Source organism: Saccostrea cucullata, unplaced genomic scaffold (genome assembly GCF_032062105.1).
Source record: "Saccostrea cucullata isolate Sc308-1 unplaced genomic scaffold, CSIRO_AGI_Scuc_v1 ctg1074, whole genome shotgun sequence".
NCBI lineage: Eukaryota > Metazoa > Mollusca > Bivalvia > Ostreida > Ostreidae > Saccostrea > Saccostrea cuccullata.
Window position 1 is genome coordinate 118,613 of NW_026924110.1, and position 17,675 is coordinate 136,287.

At 34.7% G+C, this 17,675-nt stretch overlaps 1 protein-coding gene across 1 annotated transcript in view; it reads left to right on the top strand.

Moving 5' to 3' along the window:
* Positions 1-12,841: 12,841 nt before the first annotated feature.
* LOC134265756 (uncharacterized) overlaps positions 12,842-17,675 on the top strand; it is a 33,225-nt gene continuing 28,391 nt past the window's right edge. Inside the window, exons 1-2 of the mRNA XM_062747971.1 lie at positions 12,842-13,065; positions 15,922-16,012. Coding sequence (XP_062603955.1) covers positions 12,871-13,065; positions 15,922-16,012 — 286 coding nt within the window. The 5' untranslated portion in view covers positions 12,842-12,870. The remainder of the gene's footprint in view (positions 13,066-15,921; positions 16,013-17,675) is intronic.

The window sequence follows — 17,675 nt, forward strand, 5'->3', positions numbered from 1 at the left end:
ATAAATATATTTCCCTGTATTACAGTTACTGGTTTGATTTAACATGAAACCAAAAGCGAAACGCAATATTAAAACAGAGTTGTCGCTCTTACGTCTGTGATGAAAGAAAGAAAGAAAAAAAAATAATAATTGACGTACCTGAAATTATCTTTCTCGTGTATATTCTCATGTTTCATCACACTCGTATGTATCGAATATTAGATAGATGACAATAGCCCCGTTGGGATCCGGGTTAAAAAAAATTGATAAAATCAAATTATTGACGTATAGGCCCCTGAAATTATCTTTTTGCCGAGCATAGGCCTAAATTTGCAGCCCTTCACCGGCAATGGTGACGTCTCTATATCAGCGAAATATTCTGGAGAGGGACGTTAAACAGTATACAATCAATCATTAGATGACAATATCCACATTGAAACATTTTGAAAGAGGAGGTGGCATGGGAGGGGGGATGTATAGTCTTCTCAATATAATTTCACCATGATTTCATAATGTTCTGGTACAAAGTGATGAAGAAAAAAAATATGATTTATTATTTTACAGTAATTAAATTACTCTCATTGGATATTCTTGATGATCGTAAAAAACAGGATGCTAACTGAACAGCCTAAGAGAATGGATGGGGGGGGATATTTTTAAAGAATGTATATCATGACTTCAGTGTTTAATTTATTGATTCGTAATGACACAAAGTAACATCTATATTCATTGACTGTTCTTTCTTCTCATTTCTATCATAGTCTATCCAATCACCTGTTGTATTGATTTTTTTTCCTGAAGAACGTTCAGATTATCTAGTTTCTCAAATCTCTAAACAGAGTTTCAACTTTAAAATAGAAGCATTTCATTACCCCGTTTCATTAACATTCAGATGCAAATGTTTTTAAAAAAATCTATTATTCATTAAATTCATTTTCTACATTTCCAGATGTCATTTTCATGCAAATATCATCTCAAAACATCGATACGTCATTTACATTTTTATGCCATATTTTTTCAGTTGTTTCATTCGTCATTTTACCTTTTACTGAATTTTTATTGGAAAAATTCAGATCTTGCTGAAAAGAATTATTCATGGACAAAAATCCTATACTTTCAACGACTCCATTATCCGTGTTTTATAGATTTCATCTAAATGTACTCCTTCATAAAAAACCAGAAGTCTCTGTCGAGACTGAAGCTCTACTGGTTTGAACTTATAGCAAAGGAAGAGAAAAGTACTTAAGCAGCTGGGATTTGAAACTAAATAGAATAATGATCGTTGATAAAGTCTCTTTATGTTCTTAGTGTAGTCTACTTGTGTGCCAAGTTATACTGAAATCAGACCAAAACTGTAGGAGGAGTAGCATTTTGAAACACTTTTACAGATATTTCTATTTTTTTTAGTAACCACGGCAACACCGTTCATCGAAATTAAAATTCGATACACAGAATTATGTATCTTAGTGTATTCTACTTATGTGCCAAGTTATATTGAAATCAGACCAAAACTGTAGGAGGAGTAGCATTTTGAAACAATTTTACAGATATTTCTATTTTCAGTAACCACGGCAACACCGTTCATCGAAATCAAAAACCGATAAACAGAATTATGTATCTTAGTGTATTCTACTTGTGTGCCAAGTTATAATGAAATCAAACCAAAACTGTAGGAGGAGTAGCATTTTGAAAGAATTTCACAGAAATTTATATTTTTAGTAACCACGGCAACACCGTTCATCAAAATCAAAAACCGATAAACAGAATTATGTATCTTAGTGTATTCTACTTGTTTGCCAGTAATACTGAAATCAGACCAAAACTGTAGGAGGAGTAGCATTTTGAAAGAATTTCACAGAAATTTCTATTTTTAGTAACCACGGCAACACCGTTCATCAAAATCAAAAACCGATACACAGAATTATGTATCTTAGTGTAGTCTACTTGTGTGCCAAGTTATAATGAAATCAAACCAAAACTGTAGGAGGAGTAGCATTTTGAAAGAATTTCACAGAAATTTATATTTTTAGTAACCACGGCAACACCGTTCATCAAAATCAAAAACCGATACACAGAATTATGTATCTTAGTGTAGTCTACTTGTGTGCCAAGTTATACTGAAATCAGACCAAAACTGTAGGAGGAGTAGCGTTTTGAAAGAATTTCACAGAAATTTCTATTTTTAGTAACCACGGCAACACCGTTCATCGAAATCAAAAACCGATACACAGAATTATGTATCTTAGTGTAGTCTACTTGTGTGCCAAGTTATACTGAAATCAGACCAAAACTGTAGGAGGAGTAGCGTTTTGAAAGAATTTCACAGAAATTTCTATTTTTAGTAACCACGGCAACACCGTTCATCGAAATCAAAAACCAAATATAAAGAATTATGTATCTAAGTGTAGTCTACTTGTGTGCCAAGTTATACTGAAATCAGACCAAAACTGTAGGAGGAGTAGCGTTTTGAAAGAATTTCACAGAAATTTCTATTTTTAGTAACCATGGCAACACCGTTAATCAAAATCAAAAACCAATACACAGAATTATGTATCTTAGTGTAGTCTACTTGTGTGCCAAGTTATAATGAAATCAAACCAAAACTGTAGGAGGAGTAGCATTTTGGAAAATTGTTTACAGACAGACGGACAGACAGACGGACAGACGGACGGACGCCGGACGCATTACTATCGCATAAGCTCTTCTGGTCTCTGACCAGTAGAGCTAAAAATGAGTCAAAAAAGATACAATATGTACACTTCCAATATGCAATAAAAGTTTTTTCTTTTAAAAAATTTCAAGTAAATAAGATTTTTAAAACGTATTCCGTAATACTCGACAACTATTTCCTTCATTTCCTGAATGGATTGAATAAACAGACTCTAACACACCATGGGATCAAAGATTTCTTTACTATTTATATTGAACAAAAATTAAACTTCAATAATGGGTCCCTTACTTCGGGTATGTGGCCTTAAGCTCCCGGGGGTTGGGGGTGGTGGTGGTGCACGCCGCTTCCCCTTTTTTTTGAAGTCCACCCATCTCGATACCAGTGTCTAGGACACACTTTGGGGTTGTGTCGTCATCTCCATGGCGGTAGCGCACGCTCCTCTTGAACGCAGCAAGTTTTCTTGTGTATACGCCATCTCTCCCTGAGATAGCGCAGACACAGGGTGAAGGCGAGGGTGAGGACCAGTGCAGTGTCTCCGACTCCTAACGCTTCGTTCACGAAAACAAAAGATAACATAAATTTCTTGCGCATAATAAACAATTCTTTTTAACATAAAAGTTTCTGGAAAAAGAGAAAACATTTCTTCGTTACAATTACACAATCTTTGTTTTCTATTTGATTTTTTTGTTAATTAGATTTGTTTGACATAATTTCCTATTCCTTTTTTTCCCTCTGAACTTCACTTTATAAACACACTTATAAAAAAAAAATACGCATATTCAATTAGTTATATTCAAGATTTTTTTAAATGAAATGATGGAAATAAGTTACAACTAAGACTGAAAACAAAATGTTAAATACAAAGAGAATTAGAAATTCATGAATACATGTGTAAAATAAATAAATAAATGCGAATGAATATATAGAATAAATAATTTTTATACACATCATGCTAAATACCAAGAGAGGTCACAGGATCCGAGTCGTTGTAACTACTATTTTACGTCTCGGGTAGAGTAGAGGTTGTTCGACTCACCGCAGTGATGTCATGCAGGCGGGGGGGGGGGGGGGGGAAACATGCGATTCGTTAGTCTTGAACACAGTTATAATAGAATCATTAGTTGTGTTAGTTAATTTATCATACATTGTCACAGCGAGGAAAGACAGGGTACTAGTGTTAATAGCTAAAGTGAAATTGTCGTTTGTCTGTTGGCTTTCTGGGGTGACGACTAATGAGTCAGTGACATTATATGGTGTGCGGAAGTGGGTTGTGTTGGTGTCGGTGGTCAATGACTGCTTATGTTAATTAATTTATCTTTAATTTTCACACTGATAAACTTCCACATTCTCTTAATATAGACGAGAAGAGCACAGAGAAGCTACTCTGAGGAAAACCTCAACCCCTAAAGAAGGAGCCTGGTCAGTTAAAGTGTATTTCTATTCATCCTTTTTACAAAAAAATTGATTCAGGTGATATATTGCATGTTTAGTTTCTATCACTGATCAGATAAATCATTTTATTCAATAAATGTCAATGTTTCATTACTTTTTAAAGGTTCAAAACCCCCAGCGCCCCCAAGAGGCCCAAACTTTGGTTAGTATTCTCTCTTTGATCACTTGTCTTTAAACGTTTAGTCAAGATTAAACATTTTCCTTTTTCTTAAATTTCTTGATTTTCTCTCCAGTCGACCTAGGACACTAATCAATGAGTAAGTTTCATTTTGTACATTTTAACATTTACATACTATAATTTAAACTTACATGGAGAATTACAATTTTTTCTATGAAAATAGATCACTTTCATCCTCTCTCTCATTTTAAGGAACGCAGGTGAATCGATATTTGAAAAATGGGAGGTTTCCCCGATAAGGTTAGAACAACCATTGTCTCCTCTCGTCCATATATATTTCATTTTAAATTTCAAAGTATCAAAAGCAAATATAGATATAAATTGTCTTATAATTAAGTCTCCGTACAAAACCAAAAATTTCAATGATAAAAAAATCAACACATTCTCTGATTGTTTTCTTTTCAGGTTATTTGTCAATTCTTATTTATTACTTTTTTGAATTAAATTGTGTAAAATATAAAAATTTTAGTAACGAGTAGGAGCCTATATACATCGGTTCCGAGTAAGTAATGACTTTCACAATTATCAAACATCAGTATAAGTTTAAACAATATACAGTTAAAGTATATCATTGAAGGAGTCAGCAAGATTCCAGTTCCCCAAGAGCAAGTCTATTTCCCGAGGCGCTTGCGCCGAGGGAAATAGGCTTGCTCGAGGGGAACTGGAATCTTGCTGGCTCCCGAAATGATATACTTTAACTTTTGTATTATACCGATACAAACAAGACATTTGAACAAAAATATATTCAACACTGTATTCAGTAACAATGTTTAAAAAAAATGAAAAAATGAAAAAAAAAAAAAACGACAAAAACAGAATACAGTCATGAAAGGAATTCCATTTTATCAATAAATCAGTTCATTGTCCGAGTTTTTACCTAGTAAAATCGAAAGTAACATTACGCAAAATTGAGCACGCCATTTCTGTTGTCGTTCGCTTCCAGTGAACTGGTTCTTTTTGATTGATATGGGACCAGTTGACTTGCGATGCATTTCGATTCACTAATGAATATTCATGAGTTTATTCGAAACATTTTTAAGTTTGTCGTAAGTTGAAAGAAAATGTCAAGCGTTCCGAATAGGTGTGTATCAGTTCGTCAAAAAAACGTACTTTTTTTGCAGGGAATTAGTCTGTTTTGCAGGGAATCGGTTTATTTACGGTGATTTTTCCGGAAATCAGCAAAATATATCGATTTACTTTTATATAGTGAAAAATCAGTAGAGGTATAATAAAAGAAATTAAGAACTAGAAATTAAGTGTTTAAAATACTGTTTCCTTCACACGCATGATCTGCACTTACGCTAATTTCTCTTTTCATATTGCAGCTCGGAGTCGGAATTGGACATAATTCCCCTGTAAGTTTTCTTTCTTTTCTTTTTTATTTCAAAACAATTAACCCTTAATAAATATATGTATATCATACAAGAATGTATTTTAAAATGTACAGGTGAAAATAATTATCATAACAAGTGACGTTTTCTTTTTGTTGAAACTAATATTTATTTTCTTCATTTCAGGGAATTCAGTGAGGAAGGGGAACAGGACGAGGACGTTATTCCTCCGTAAGTCTATAGAAAGATTATTTTCTTCACCTTTAATATTTTTCTTTAAATTCGTACCATTCCTTCACTCACTCTCCATAGAAAAACAAGTACACTGTATAGAAAAAACTGGATTATTTTTAATGGAATGAAAAAGATCAACTTATTCGGACAAACGATAGATTTTTCCTCTTTTTCACACAAGTTGTATTTGATTTCCCCGGAGTAAACTGGAATTCCGTTTTATTATTTCAGAAAAAAAATCAGTTTTACTTTATTTCCATTTATTCTTCATTTCCATTTATTCACCATTTATTTTATTTCACAGATCCCAAATGCCACCGCCACAGTAAAAGCGGCAATATTTTGTTCTTGTTTTGATATGAAATTAAAAAAACAAAGAATATTCAATGTTATTGTTTTTTCTTTTATTCAGATTACTTAAACTTCTTCATTGTGTCATTAATTAAAGGAATGATCTGTAAAAGTCTTTTCCATTGTGTCGTAGTAAGGTACAATCCTTTTATAGTGGCTTTCATATTTAAGAAAACCCTCAGGTCCACACGCATAGTATTTCCATATAAGCATACGGTCACAAATACATTCCCAAAGATTGAAAAAGATTGCATGAATTCACACAGAGTGTCATTCGCTTTGATGTCAATAAAGAATTCATTATGATGCAGTGATTCCACTACGGATGATCTTGTAGATAAACTGGAAATGGTTGTCAAAGTCAAAATCATACACGAGGCTGTCAGTATTCCAAGATTTCCACTGGTTCGTAGCGCAGTACAGCGCCTTCGCAGAGAGCTTTTTTCCTCGGTCATCTTCCGCTTGTCATGGGAACACTAATCTAAATGAGTTGAAATGGATCTTTTAAAAGCAAAATCTTTACCAATAATTCACGTGATTGGACATTGCTTCTGAAATTATAAAAACTCTCTTTAAGAATGTTCTGCAGAGTAATTCGTCATGTCAAATTATATTACCTTCCAAGAAAAGAATCTGAATCATGATCTTCAATTATTTTTAAATTTATTATACCGTCCCTCAAAAAAAAGGAAGAAAGAAATCTTCAATTTCAAAGGTGTATAATTATAAGATTAAAACTCTCCATAAGATGATGTGAATTGCATTTATACACAGATACTTTCCATAATACTGGAATATTCCTAAAAAAAAGAACATATGTGAAAGGTGGAGGGTCTAGATGTATGTGTATGATGAAAGAGGGAGAGTGTGTGTGTGTCGGGGGGGAGGGGGGGGGGAGTAACATCGGAGAATTATTTCCTCTCAAAACGTTGACTTGTAATTTTCCTTAAATTCTGTGTCGTTCATTTTTATTCATGTACGTAATTTTAATCTACTCATTTCCTTTTTATCTCTATCTTTAGAGTTAATATTTCATATCATTTATCTGAATACTAATTAATTCATGTAGGATGAAGAAAACAATACGCCACCATTCAATCGTCCTCATCAATATGCTAATTACAATTAACCTTCATTAACCCCACACGTCAGATGCCCTTTGATCTTTTATCGATTAGGACACCTAATTTAAATCTGGTTTAATGTATTCACCTTTCTGACATTCATTTACATAATTGGCATATGCGCAGGTGGTAGGGGGTGGCCAACAGACGCCTATACTACTCACATATATTGGTCACAAAAAAGGACGGGGTCTTTCTCCCCTTAAATTCCATGAGTGGCATATGATATGCACATTGAGAAATTCAAATATGAATAGCTGCAACATAAGGAAACACGTTTTACTGGGTCATTCATTCCCACTCTTCAAAAAAGAAAAACGCTTTAATAACATAATTAAACGTATGGACGATATATTAATTTTACTACAGTAAAGATTTACAACTTCATTTATCCAAGATTTTACATCTCCATCTATCCAAGATTTTAACTGATAGGAAGCGACTCTAACTTGTATAAAATTTTTAAAACCAGTTTTACAATCAAAGTTGTGGGAAAGGGGTGCTCTAATAGTAATCTTATTATAGAAGATCTTTTATTTTAATTTAATTTTTTTTTTACCAGTTACCATGATTTATAAAGATAACAAATATCCCCCCAACTGTTTCCCAACTTGTCTTTATACTATTGAAATGATCATTGAAACCTCCAACACTTTCTGTCTGTTAAATTAATAGAAGACAGTAAGTGTAAGAAAATAAAACTGAAAGAAATCGGAGCTATGTCATTACTTTGTCAGCGCTTTTCATAAGAGACTTGAAATGACTAATTAAACTTGTATTGATCATGGAGGGATTAAATATGTATAAAATATATCGTTTTCGAGAAATTAATATATTTTAAATGATATATTTTCAAATAATATTTTCCGTTCCGTTCCGCTTTCCGTTCCGCGTTTTAGCAACACCCAGTAACAGTTGAACATTTTGGTTCAACAATATTTTCTCCCTCAAGAATTTTGGAAGATGTTTTTGAAATTGATTATATAAAAGACTAAATTTGACTGTACAGACATGCTGAACAAAATTTGAATCGAATCAATAAGATGCAATATAATTTGAAACATGGACAGAGCCTCTTTTTAGCTCTTCTGAGCCAAAGGCTCAAAGAGCCAATGCTATGGCCATTTGTGCGGTGTGCGTAAACTTTTTAGAATATGGGCCATAATTCAAGAACCTCTTGGCCAATCAGTACCAAATTTGTCACAGGGTATCCTTGGCCCAATGGCTACTATTTATACTAAAATAAGTGTTGGGACCCTTAAACAAGGGGAGATAATCAGGAAAACAAAACCAAAAGTACTAGTTGCTAAAAAATCTTCTTCTTCATAACCACCAGGCAGATTTTCACCAAACTTACATACAAGGATCAAAATATGTCGAAGATTAAAATTTGCACGGGGAATTACCTTGGGGCAAAGGGCGTGGTCTCAAGGTTACTTCAAAGTTGACCTATATTTACAAATAACAAGCGGCCCACGGGCCTTATAGGTCACCTGAGTATCGTGTAACAACTTTCAAACAATTAACTTTGGTTCGTGTTTTAAACCAGAGGCCATGAAATTCACAATTTTGAAAGAGGCACCATTGCTTATCATTATTATAAACTTAGCATGCTTACTCTATTTACTTAATACCCAGAGGTATATCAGAGTAACAAAGAGAAAATGTACTTCCACTTTATAACCAGTTTTGCACCTCACTACAAAGGAACCACTGGCCCTTGGGCCACATTACCTGGTATTTCAAATTTTGCAAATTTTATCATAAAATTGTTGATTAATACCAAAGAGCAGATTTCAAAGCATTAATTTATTGTCAGACTTTGTGCCCCCCCTCCTCCCCCACCCAGACCCAGGGGGCATATATAATAACCATTTTGCTAAATGCACCTTCATTAAAACTATATATACTTGGATCATTCGCATAAAACCCAGGAGCAAAGGAAAAGATTTTCAAAGAATTAATGTATTTTCACTATATAATCAATAGAGCCCCGCCCTAACACCACAACCCCTGACCCTGGGGCCATAAAATTCACAATTTTGGAAGAGGCACTCTTGCCCATCATAACTATGTACTTAGTTTGTTCATTTAATACCCAGAAGCAGAGAAAGGATTTTCAAAAGAATTAATGCCTTTTCACTATATAATCAATAGAGCCACGCCCTAATACCTCATCCCCTGACCCTGGGGCTATAAAATTCACAATTTTGGAAGAGGCACTCTTGCTTATCATAATTATGTACTTAGTTGGTTTTTTTAATACCCAGGAGCAGAGAAGAAAATTTTCAAAGAAATAATGCATTTTCACTATATAATCTATATAGCCCCACCCTAGTACTAGAACCCCTGACCCTGGGGCCATGAATTTCACAATTTTGATAAAGGACTCAATGCTCATTACAATCATGCCAACAGTTAGACTGCTTGATGTCCAGGAGTAAAGAAGAAGATTTTTAAAGACTGCACTAATTTTAGTAGTTTTGGCCCCACCCCTCAGGCCCCAGGGGGGCAGGGACCATGAAATTCACAATTTTTGTTCCCCTTAACCCATAGATGCTTTATGCCAAAATTGGTTAAAATTGGTTGAGCAGTTGCAGAGAAGAAGCTGAAAATGTTCAAATGTTAACACACGACGCACACCGCACGACGACAGACGAAAACGGATAGCAATAGGTCACCTGAGTTTACTCAGGTGACCTAATAAAGACGTGTATATTTTGCTTACTTTAAGGACTAGGATCATTAAATCTTGTAAGTTGATGCATCTTATGACTTCACATCATGTTAACTCAAAAGTAGGTCACAGTGACCTACTTTTTAAATCTTGCGGGGATTTGTTTTCAAATTTATTTAAAGGCTTATTTTGGACATTTTAAGGCCTATGATCATCAAACTTTGTCAGTTGATGCATCTTGGGTGTTTAAAAAGTTTTCTTTATTTTAACAGTAAAGTCAATATCACGTCCATTATGAAGGAGACGCTCGTTTTAATTACATGTATGTAAATGAATCCTTTGAACCATACCAACTTATGTCGTATATTGATTGATTTTTTTTTGTTATATTTTATTATGGAAGACTGAAGAATTTGGTTGTTCAATATATGATGGCTCATTATGACGTCATGTTTTTCAATGTATTGCCTCATTAAATTACATGTAATGTGTCCCTTGATAAATTTTACGAAGAAAAGTTTATGTTGTTTTCATGACATTCAGATTCAGATTTAAACAATAAATTTCTATAAAAGTATAGATTAGATAATAAAACCTTTATATTCAAACTTAAACAATAAATTTCTTAAGAAGTATAGATTTTATTATGGAGGAAAAGTCACATCTATCCAAAAACGAAATATTTTCAACTGCAATTTTTCTTAAAAACGGACGTGGCTGCACTTTTGTACAGTCATTTTTTCTCTTGCATATGAGTAACTAAAGTATACTTGTTCTTTCTGCGAACTTTCGCATATATACTCGGATCCGGCCATATCGAAATATAGACTTGAAGAGGAGGAAAACGTCAAAAATATGTGAATTCCGGAATATTACACCGGTTTTGAACCTTATATACACAAAAGGTCACGTAAGTTGAGGAAAATTGATACCAATTTTTCACAAAGAGGAACCTAAACAATAAATTGACACAGTTCAAAAAATGTTTTCGTGCGTTTAATTTTTGCCGATTTTACAGGGTCACCTTGTTATACACAATGTACCCAGTTCTTTATTTCATTGACAAAATCAAAAAAAAATTAAAATCCGAAAGATTATGTTGTTTGATAGTCTTGATTATATTTAACATGTTATATGTGTTAGAAACAAATCATAGGTAGAGGCTTTGTTGAAGTTTCCGTTGTCGATAGGTAGCGCCGTATGGAAGATTCTGGTGTCGATAAAAACTGCGTAATATCGTTGGACACATGCCATAAAGCGGTTAGCGAATACGCTAACTGCTTAAAAAATTGCGTGCTGTAAAGGATATATTTCTCAGTCTATCATCTGATTTAGAGTCAAATTCACAAATTGCGTATCTAAAATGACTCATTATGAAATAAGCGATGTGGCCCATGGTCCTCTTGTTTTTATCTTCTCTTCAATAGGAAACATGGTTCCGTTTCGTTTCGCAAAATACCAATACCTGTGTGGATTTTGGTATTTAACGGAACGGAACAAGGTACTTGCTATTTCAATGTTTCTTTTTCACACTGCCATAGCGAGCGCTCGCTCCGTGATCGAGAGGTCTTGAGTTCGTATCTCGGCCGCGACTGACCTGGTCGTTAAAATTGGTAGCAACTGTTCCTTCGCCATGCGCTCGGCACTTTGAAGTGAAAGTTGCGGGTCCTTCGGATGAGACCTTAAAAACCGAGGCCTCGTGTCAGCGGCAGGCGTTGGCACTATAAAGATCCCTCACTGCTCAATGGCCCGGAGTGCCGAGTAAAGGTCAAAATGTGAAGCCCTTCACCGGCATACGGTGACGTCTCCATATGAGTGAAAAGTTCTCTCGAGGGACGTTAAACAATATACAATCAATCAATCACACTGCCATAGCGTTACTATGATGCAATTATTCCGTAACGTATGATGCAACGATTCCTTATGGAGTTTTTACATGGAGATTTGACCAAGGAAGCTAATATCGTATTTGTATGCCTTAAACGCAATATAGACCTAATTAAGGTCTTCCGTTTCCAACGGAAGACCTTCTACTGATTCTGATGGTCAAGATTATTATTCTTTTTTTCTTCTACTTCCTAGACCGCAACTTTGAGGCCTCATATCTCACTCATTTCTAAACGGATTTCGCTCAAATTTTCAGAGGTTATAGATGTTTATAAACTCTATCAGAATGCTGACTAAAATTTCAAAAAGTCACTTCCGGTTTTGAGTTACTTCCCTTTAAACGAAAATTTATAGGCTTTCGTTTCCAGACAAAGGCTCAGAGACGGCTAACGTTGGAGCAGAAATTCTATTGATTTTAGATAATAGAAGGATTGAAGTTGTGCACATCGGTTTTTGTTTTTCGATTTCTCTATTCAAAATGGCGCTATATAGGGGTCAAAAATTAAACAGTATATAATATCAGTGAATAATTCATCAACATCATTTTTGAAATAAGAATTTTTCCCTCCCCGGAAGGCATATAAAACATATACTTCCTTATTTAGTTATTAAATGTTTGGTACATATTTATATGCAAAAGACGAAAATACGAAAAATAACGGCTGAAAAATTGTCGCCTGAAATTTAATGTATTGATTTGTAATTTATGAATATGTTTTACTGCGAATATTGATTAAATGCTTGGCATACATGAAATGGAAAAATCGTTAAACACTGCACTCTAAGAAAAGAAAATTTAGAGGCCTATGTTTTATATTCACCGAGAGGTTTATAAACAAGAACGTTCGCCTAACCTTGCAGGAATCATGAAAATCTTCAAATATCTTAAAACTATTTTTATAATCTTTAATATTATTTTATGTTGCCAGGGAGACTTGAAAGCTGGATATTCGTCCATACAATATGGCTACCGATTTCTTTATAGAATGATAGAATCTTACGTGAACTATAGCGTACTGGACTGTGTTGAAGAGTGTCTGAGAACTAAAAGGTGTAGATCTGTCAATTATTACAAAGGCGCAAACTTTTGTGAAATAAACTTCAGTACAAACATAACTCTACCAGCGTTTTACAGACAAGCCTCAGGATGGTTATACACCGACATCCAGTACTGGGATGAGGTAAATATATTTGTATTCTCTATCTAGAGGGGGAGGGTTGGATTTCAATATTGAGATTTACACTTAACAGTAGATAATTTTTTTCCAGGAATCTCAGTTGTATTTCTTATGTAGAATTCCACATTGTTTTAATTATAATCATTTAAGTTGTATAAGTTAAGCATTGAACATTAATACACTTCTGTAATGATCATAAGTAAGAACCATGATCAGGAGGATTCCATCCACTATTAGGGAGAAGCTCGAGCGCAAACTTAAAAGAGTTGCAGTGTACGGATATCATTGAGTCGGTCGAGGGTCCATCATCGTGGGTCAGCCCTTTCGTTGTAACACCAAAGCTGTCAGGAGATATTCGTCTATGCGTGGACATGAGACAAGCTAATGAAGCCATCATTAGAGAGAGACATCCTATACCTACCATTGTTGAGATTTTGCATGAGCTAAATGGGATTTGTATTTTCAGCAAGCTAGACCTGAAATGGGGTTTTCATCAGTTAGCGCTGTCTGAAGAATCTCATGAAATCATCACTTTCGTTACTCATGTTGGACTATTTCATTATAAAAGACTTCGGTTGAAAATTGAATTTTCATTATATGCCTCTCAATGTGCTTCTAGGTTCTTTGAACTTCTCAGAAAGGTCTAATTAAAAGTAGAAATTTTTCTCCCGAAAAGGCATTTTTAGGTACCAATGTTTATTAACATGATATGAAATTGGAAGTGATTTATGGAGCTTTTACAGAACCTTGAAGCACATTGAGAGGCATATGATGAAAATTGTTGCATAAAAATATTTAATTTCCAAGCTTCAATTAAAGACTTTTTGAATTAAATTATAAATTTAAAGAGTTGTACTTCCTGGTTGAGGGTCGGAGTCCCTTAAACACTATCATGTTAATATACACAAGTTCAATTATGGACTAATTTTTTGCACAGAAAAATATAAAATTTACATCAGATTCATATCAAAATTAATCCCTAAATATGGCATACCTCAACAAAGAGTGTACTAAAATTTCAAGTTATAAAAAATACTAAATGTTGATTAGACTGATAGTATATTGTTTAAGGAAATTTTTCACTCATATGGAGACGCCACCACTTGCCGGTGGAGAGCTGCAGGTTTAGTCCTATACTCGGCACTCAAAGCCATTGAGCAGAGAGGGATCTTTTTCGTGCCAGCACCTACTGCGACACGGGACCTCGGTTTATATGGTCTCATCCGAAGGACTGGTCTCCACGACCCACAGTGGGAATCGAACCCGCGACGTAAGGATTTACTCCATACATCGCGACTCTACAGCAGACACTCTAACCACTGCACCACGCGGGCGACAAATGTTGACAAGAAATCAAATGGTATACAATCAGGAGCGGAGGATGTAATTGACTTTATCATATCCAAATATTTAAAACCGAAGTTCAATCTGCATTTTGCCCATTACCTTCATTTAATTGCTCCCATGTCAATAGCTAATGGCATTTGTGTTATAAAGAAGACCCCTTTTTCCTTGTCATTACCATTTGTTTTATCGAAGATTGGTTGTTTTCAAATGTTCCTCTTGAGCATTTTACACTCCTATGGAGATGCATCCACTTGCCGTTTGAGAGCTACAGATTTTGTTCTATACTCGACACTCATGATCAGAGTAATTAAGCAGGGAAGGATCTATTTCCTACCAGCACCTTATGCAAAACGGGGCCTCGGATTTATATGTTCTCATCCGAAGGACCAGTCTCCACTTCCCAAAGTGGGAATAGAACCCGCGACGGAAGAATCAACGCCTTACTTTGAGGCCCTTGGAGCAAACGCTCTAACCACTGAAAAACCATAGAAACTGTGTACTTTTAAATACTCATGATTTTCATTGAATTGCTCTTATGACTAAAACTAGCAGATGGCACTTAAAGTCATTAAGGTTTCGTCAAAGGTCAACATGTCCAAAAATTTGTTTTTACAATAGCCCTAAAAGTATGTGAGGTATAAATTTAAAACTTTTACAGTTTATAAATTTTTCATTGATTAACAGATTGAAAGTATCACTTGATAAAAAATATACTTGGAAAAAATACTAATTGAGAAAAACTCTTCTTAAAAATGCATATATTTTTAAAAAATACACCTAATTAATCCTGTGCTCTTAGTGAAAACCATCATTGCAGAAACAAAATATGTTTATCAATGAAGGGCAAGTTGGACTTGGATAGCCTCTGGAAAGTTGTTTTCCCTGTTTATTTTGTCCAAATGTTAAGACTTGAAAGTGAAAGTACATTGCAAATGGCAGATTTTCAAGGGGTCTTGTCTTTATACATGTCATCCTTTCAATAACAGCCTTTCAGAGACCATTCATGTCCAACTTGCCCTTCAATGATAAACATATATTATTTCTGCAATGATGGTTTTCACAAAAAGGATCGAATTAAGCAGGTGCATTTTTCTTTAAATATGCACATTCTCTGATACAATTTTTCTCAAAAAATATCTTTTTAAAAATATTTGTTATCAAGTGATATTTTCTATCTATTAATCAATGATATATTTATAAACAGTAAACGTTTTGACTTTTTGCCACACATAGTTTTGAAGCTATTGTAAAAATAATTTTTTAGACATGTTGACCTTTGACGAAACCTTAAGTTAGTCTCCAACATTTGCAAAATTCCATTACTTTTCATCTATTAAACGAGAACTATGTCCATTTTATCATTAATTTTTAGGATGGTAATTTCATAATTTTTATCTGTTGAACAACTTGACTATCTTTATTTTTTTGAAAAAAAAAATACTTGGGTTCAAAACTTCATTAATTCTTCATCTTTTGAACATGAATTATCTACTTTTTGTACGTTCTTTTCAGGTTCTCGCGGAATCATGTGCAGGACCACCCTGTAATATTAATGAAAAATGCATCCCAAAAGCGTTTGGCCAATTTGAGTGCGTTTTGTCAGGTGAGATTAGAAAAAAATCTTATTAACTAAAAGTTGAAAGTAAAATAAAAGAAATGTAATTGATAAATAAAAATGCATATTTTATCCACCTCCAAACCCCTTATAGCCGTATTTTCCGGCGATACTAAGTAAGATCTTTTGAAGTGAATTTTCAGCAATCCAACAACTAATTCTAATCAAGCGAGTCAATCACTTAAAGAGTGATAAAGGAAAAGGTTGTAGATAAATACAAAATAGATACAGAATGTGTCTTGAATTATAACGTGAAAGGGAGTTGATTGACCAATGATTGAAAGTTGAGATATTTTCCCCCAAAGCGCGCCGAAATTTGCACTTAAAGCCCCCCTGCGAAGAAGGGAGGGCATATTATTACCGGCATATTGTTTTGCTGCTGTCTGTCGGTCGGTCTGGCGGTCAATTTAGTTTCCGTTCCATTTTCTTCACAACCGTTGCACATACTGGAATAAAATTTGGTATACAGGTATATCAGATGAATATCTTGGTCAAGTTCTATTTTGGGTACGATCGCACCATTCTTGACAGAGTTATGCCCCTTGAATTTAGATTGATTGATTGTATATTGTTTAACGTCCCTCTCGAGAATTTTTCACTCATATGGAGACGTCACCGTATGCCGGTGAAGGGCTTCAAATTTTGACCTTTACTCGGCACTCAGGGCCATTGAGCAGTGAGGGATCTTTATCGTGCCAGCGCCTGCCGATGACACGGGGCCTCGGTTTTTAAGGTCTCATCCGAAGGACCCGCAACTTTCACTTCAAAGTGCCGAGCGCATGGCGAAGGAACAGTTGCTACCCATTTTAACGACTAGGTCGGTCGCGGCCGAGATACGAACTCACGACCTCCCGATCACGGAGCTAGCGCTCTACCGACTGAGCTTCCGTGAACGGTCCTTGAATTTAGAAAAATTCCCACTATTTGCAGTTTCCGTTTATTTTCTTTGGAGAGGTTGCACACATTGAAATGGAATTTAGTATACAGATTAGTCAGATGAATATTTAAGTCAAGTTCTGTCTTGGGTACGATGGCACCATAATTTACAGAGTTATGCCCCTTGGACTTAGAAAAATTCTAATTATTTGCAGTTTCCGTTCATTTTCTTTTGAGAGGTTGATCATATTGAAATGGAATTTAGTTATACAAATAAAGTCAGATGGATATCTAAGTCAAGTTAGGTTTAATCCTGTCTAATTAAATTCTTAGTATTCAGCGGATGAACGAAGTGCATTTATGATGAATAAGGATGCTACTTTCAAATTTTTATTACTTCGTGGTCCCGGGGGGGGGGGGGGGGGGGTAGTCCGAAAAATCTTACGTTTTCCTGGCTTATTTTATGATTTTGATATTTTACATGCCAGGAAAACTGGCATGTAAAATATCAAAATCATAAAAAAAGCCTGGAAAACGTAAGATTTTTCGGACGGGGGAAGGGGGCGGGTCGTATTTGGGCTGTTGAATTGATAATATAGTGAATATTGTTAATTCTTTGAAAATCTTCAACTAAGTACAGAGTTATGATGAAGATGTATGTTCCAAATTAATGAAATCCATGGAGGTGCAACCCCAAAAAAAGAAAACCAAAATTCTTGATCACTTTAATATGAAGCCGTTGCTAAGTCTCTTCCAAACTAGAATCACAAGAAAA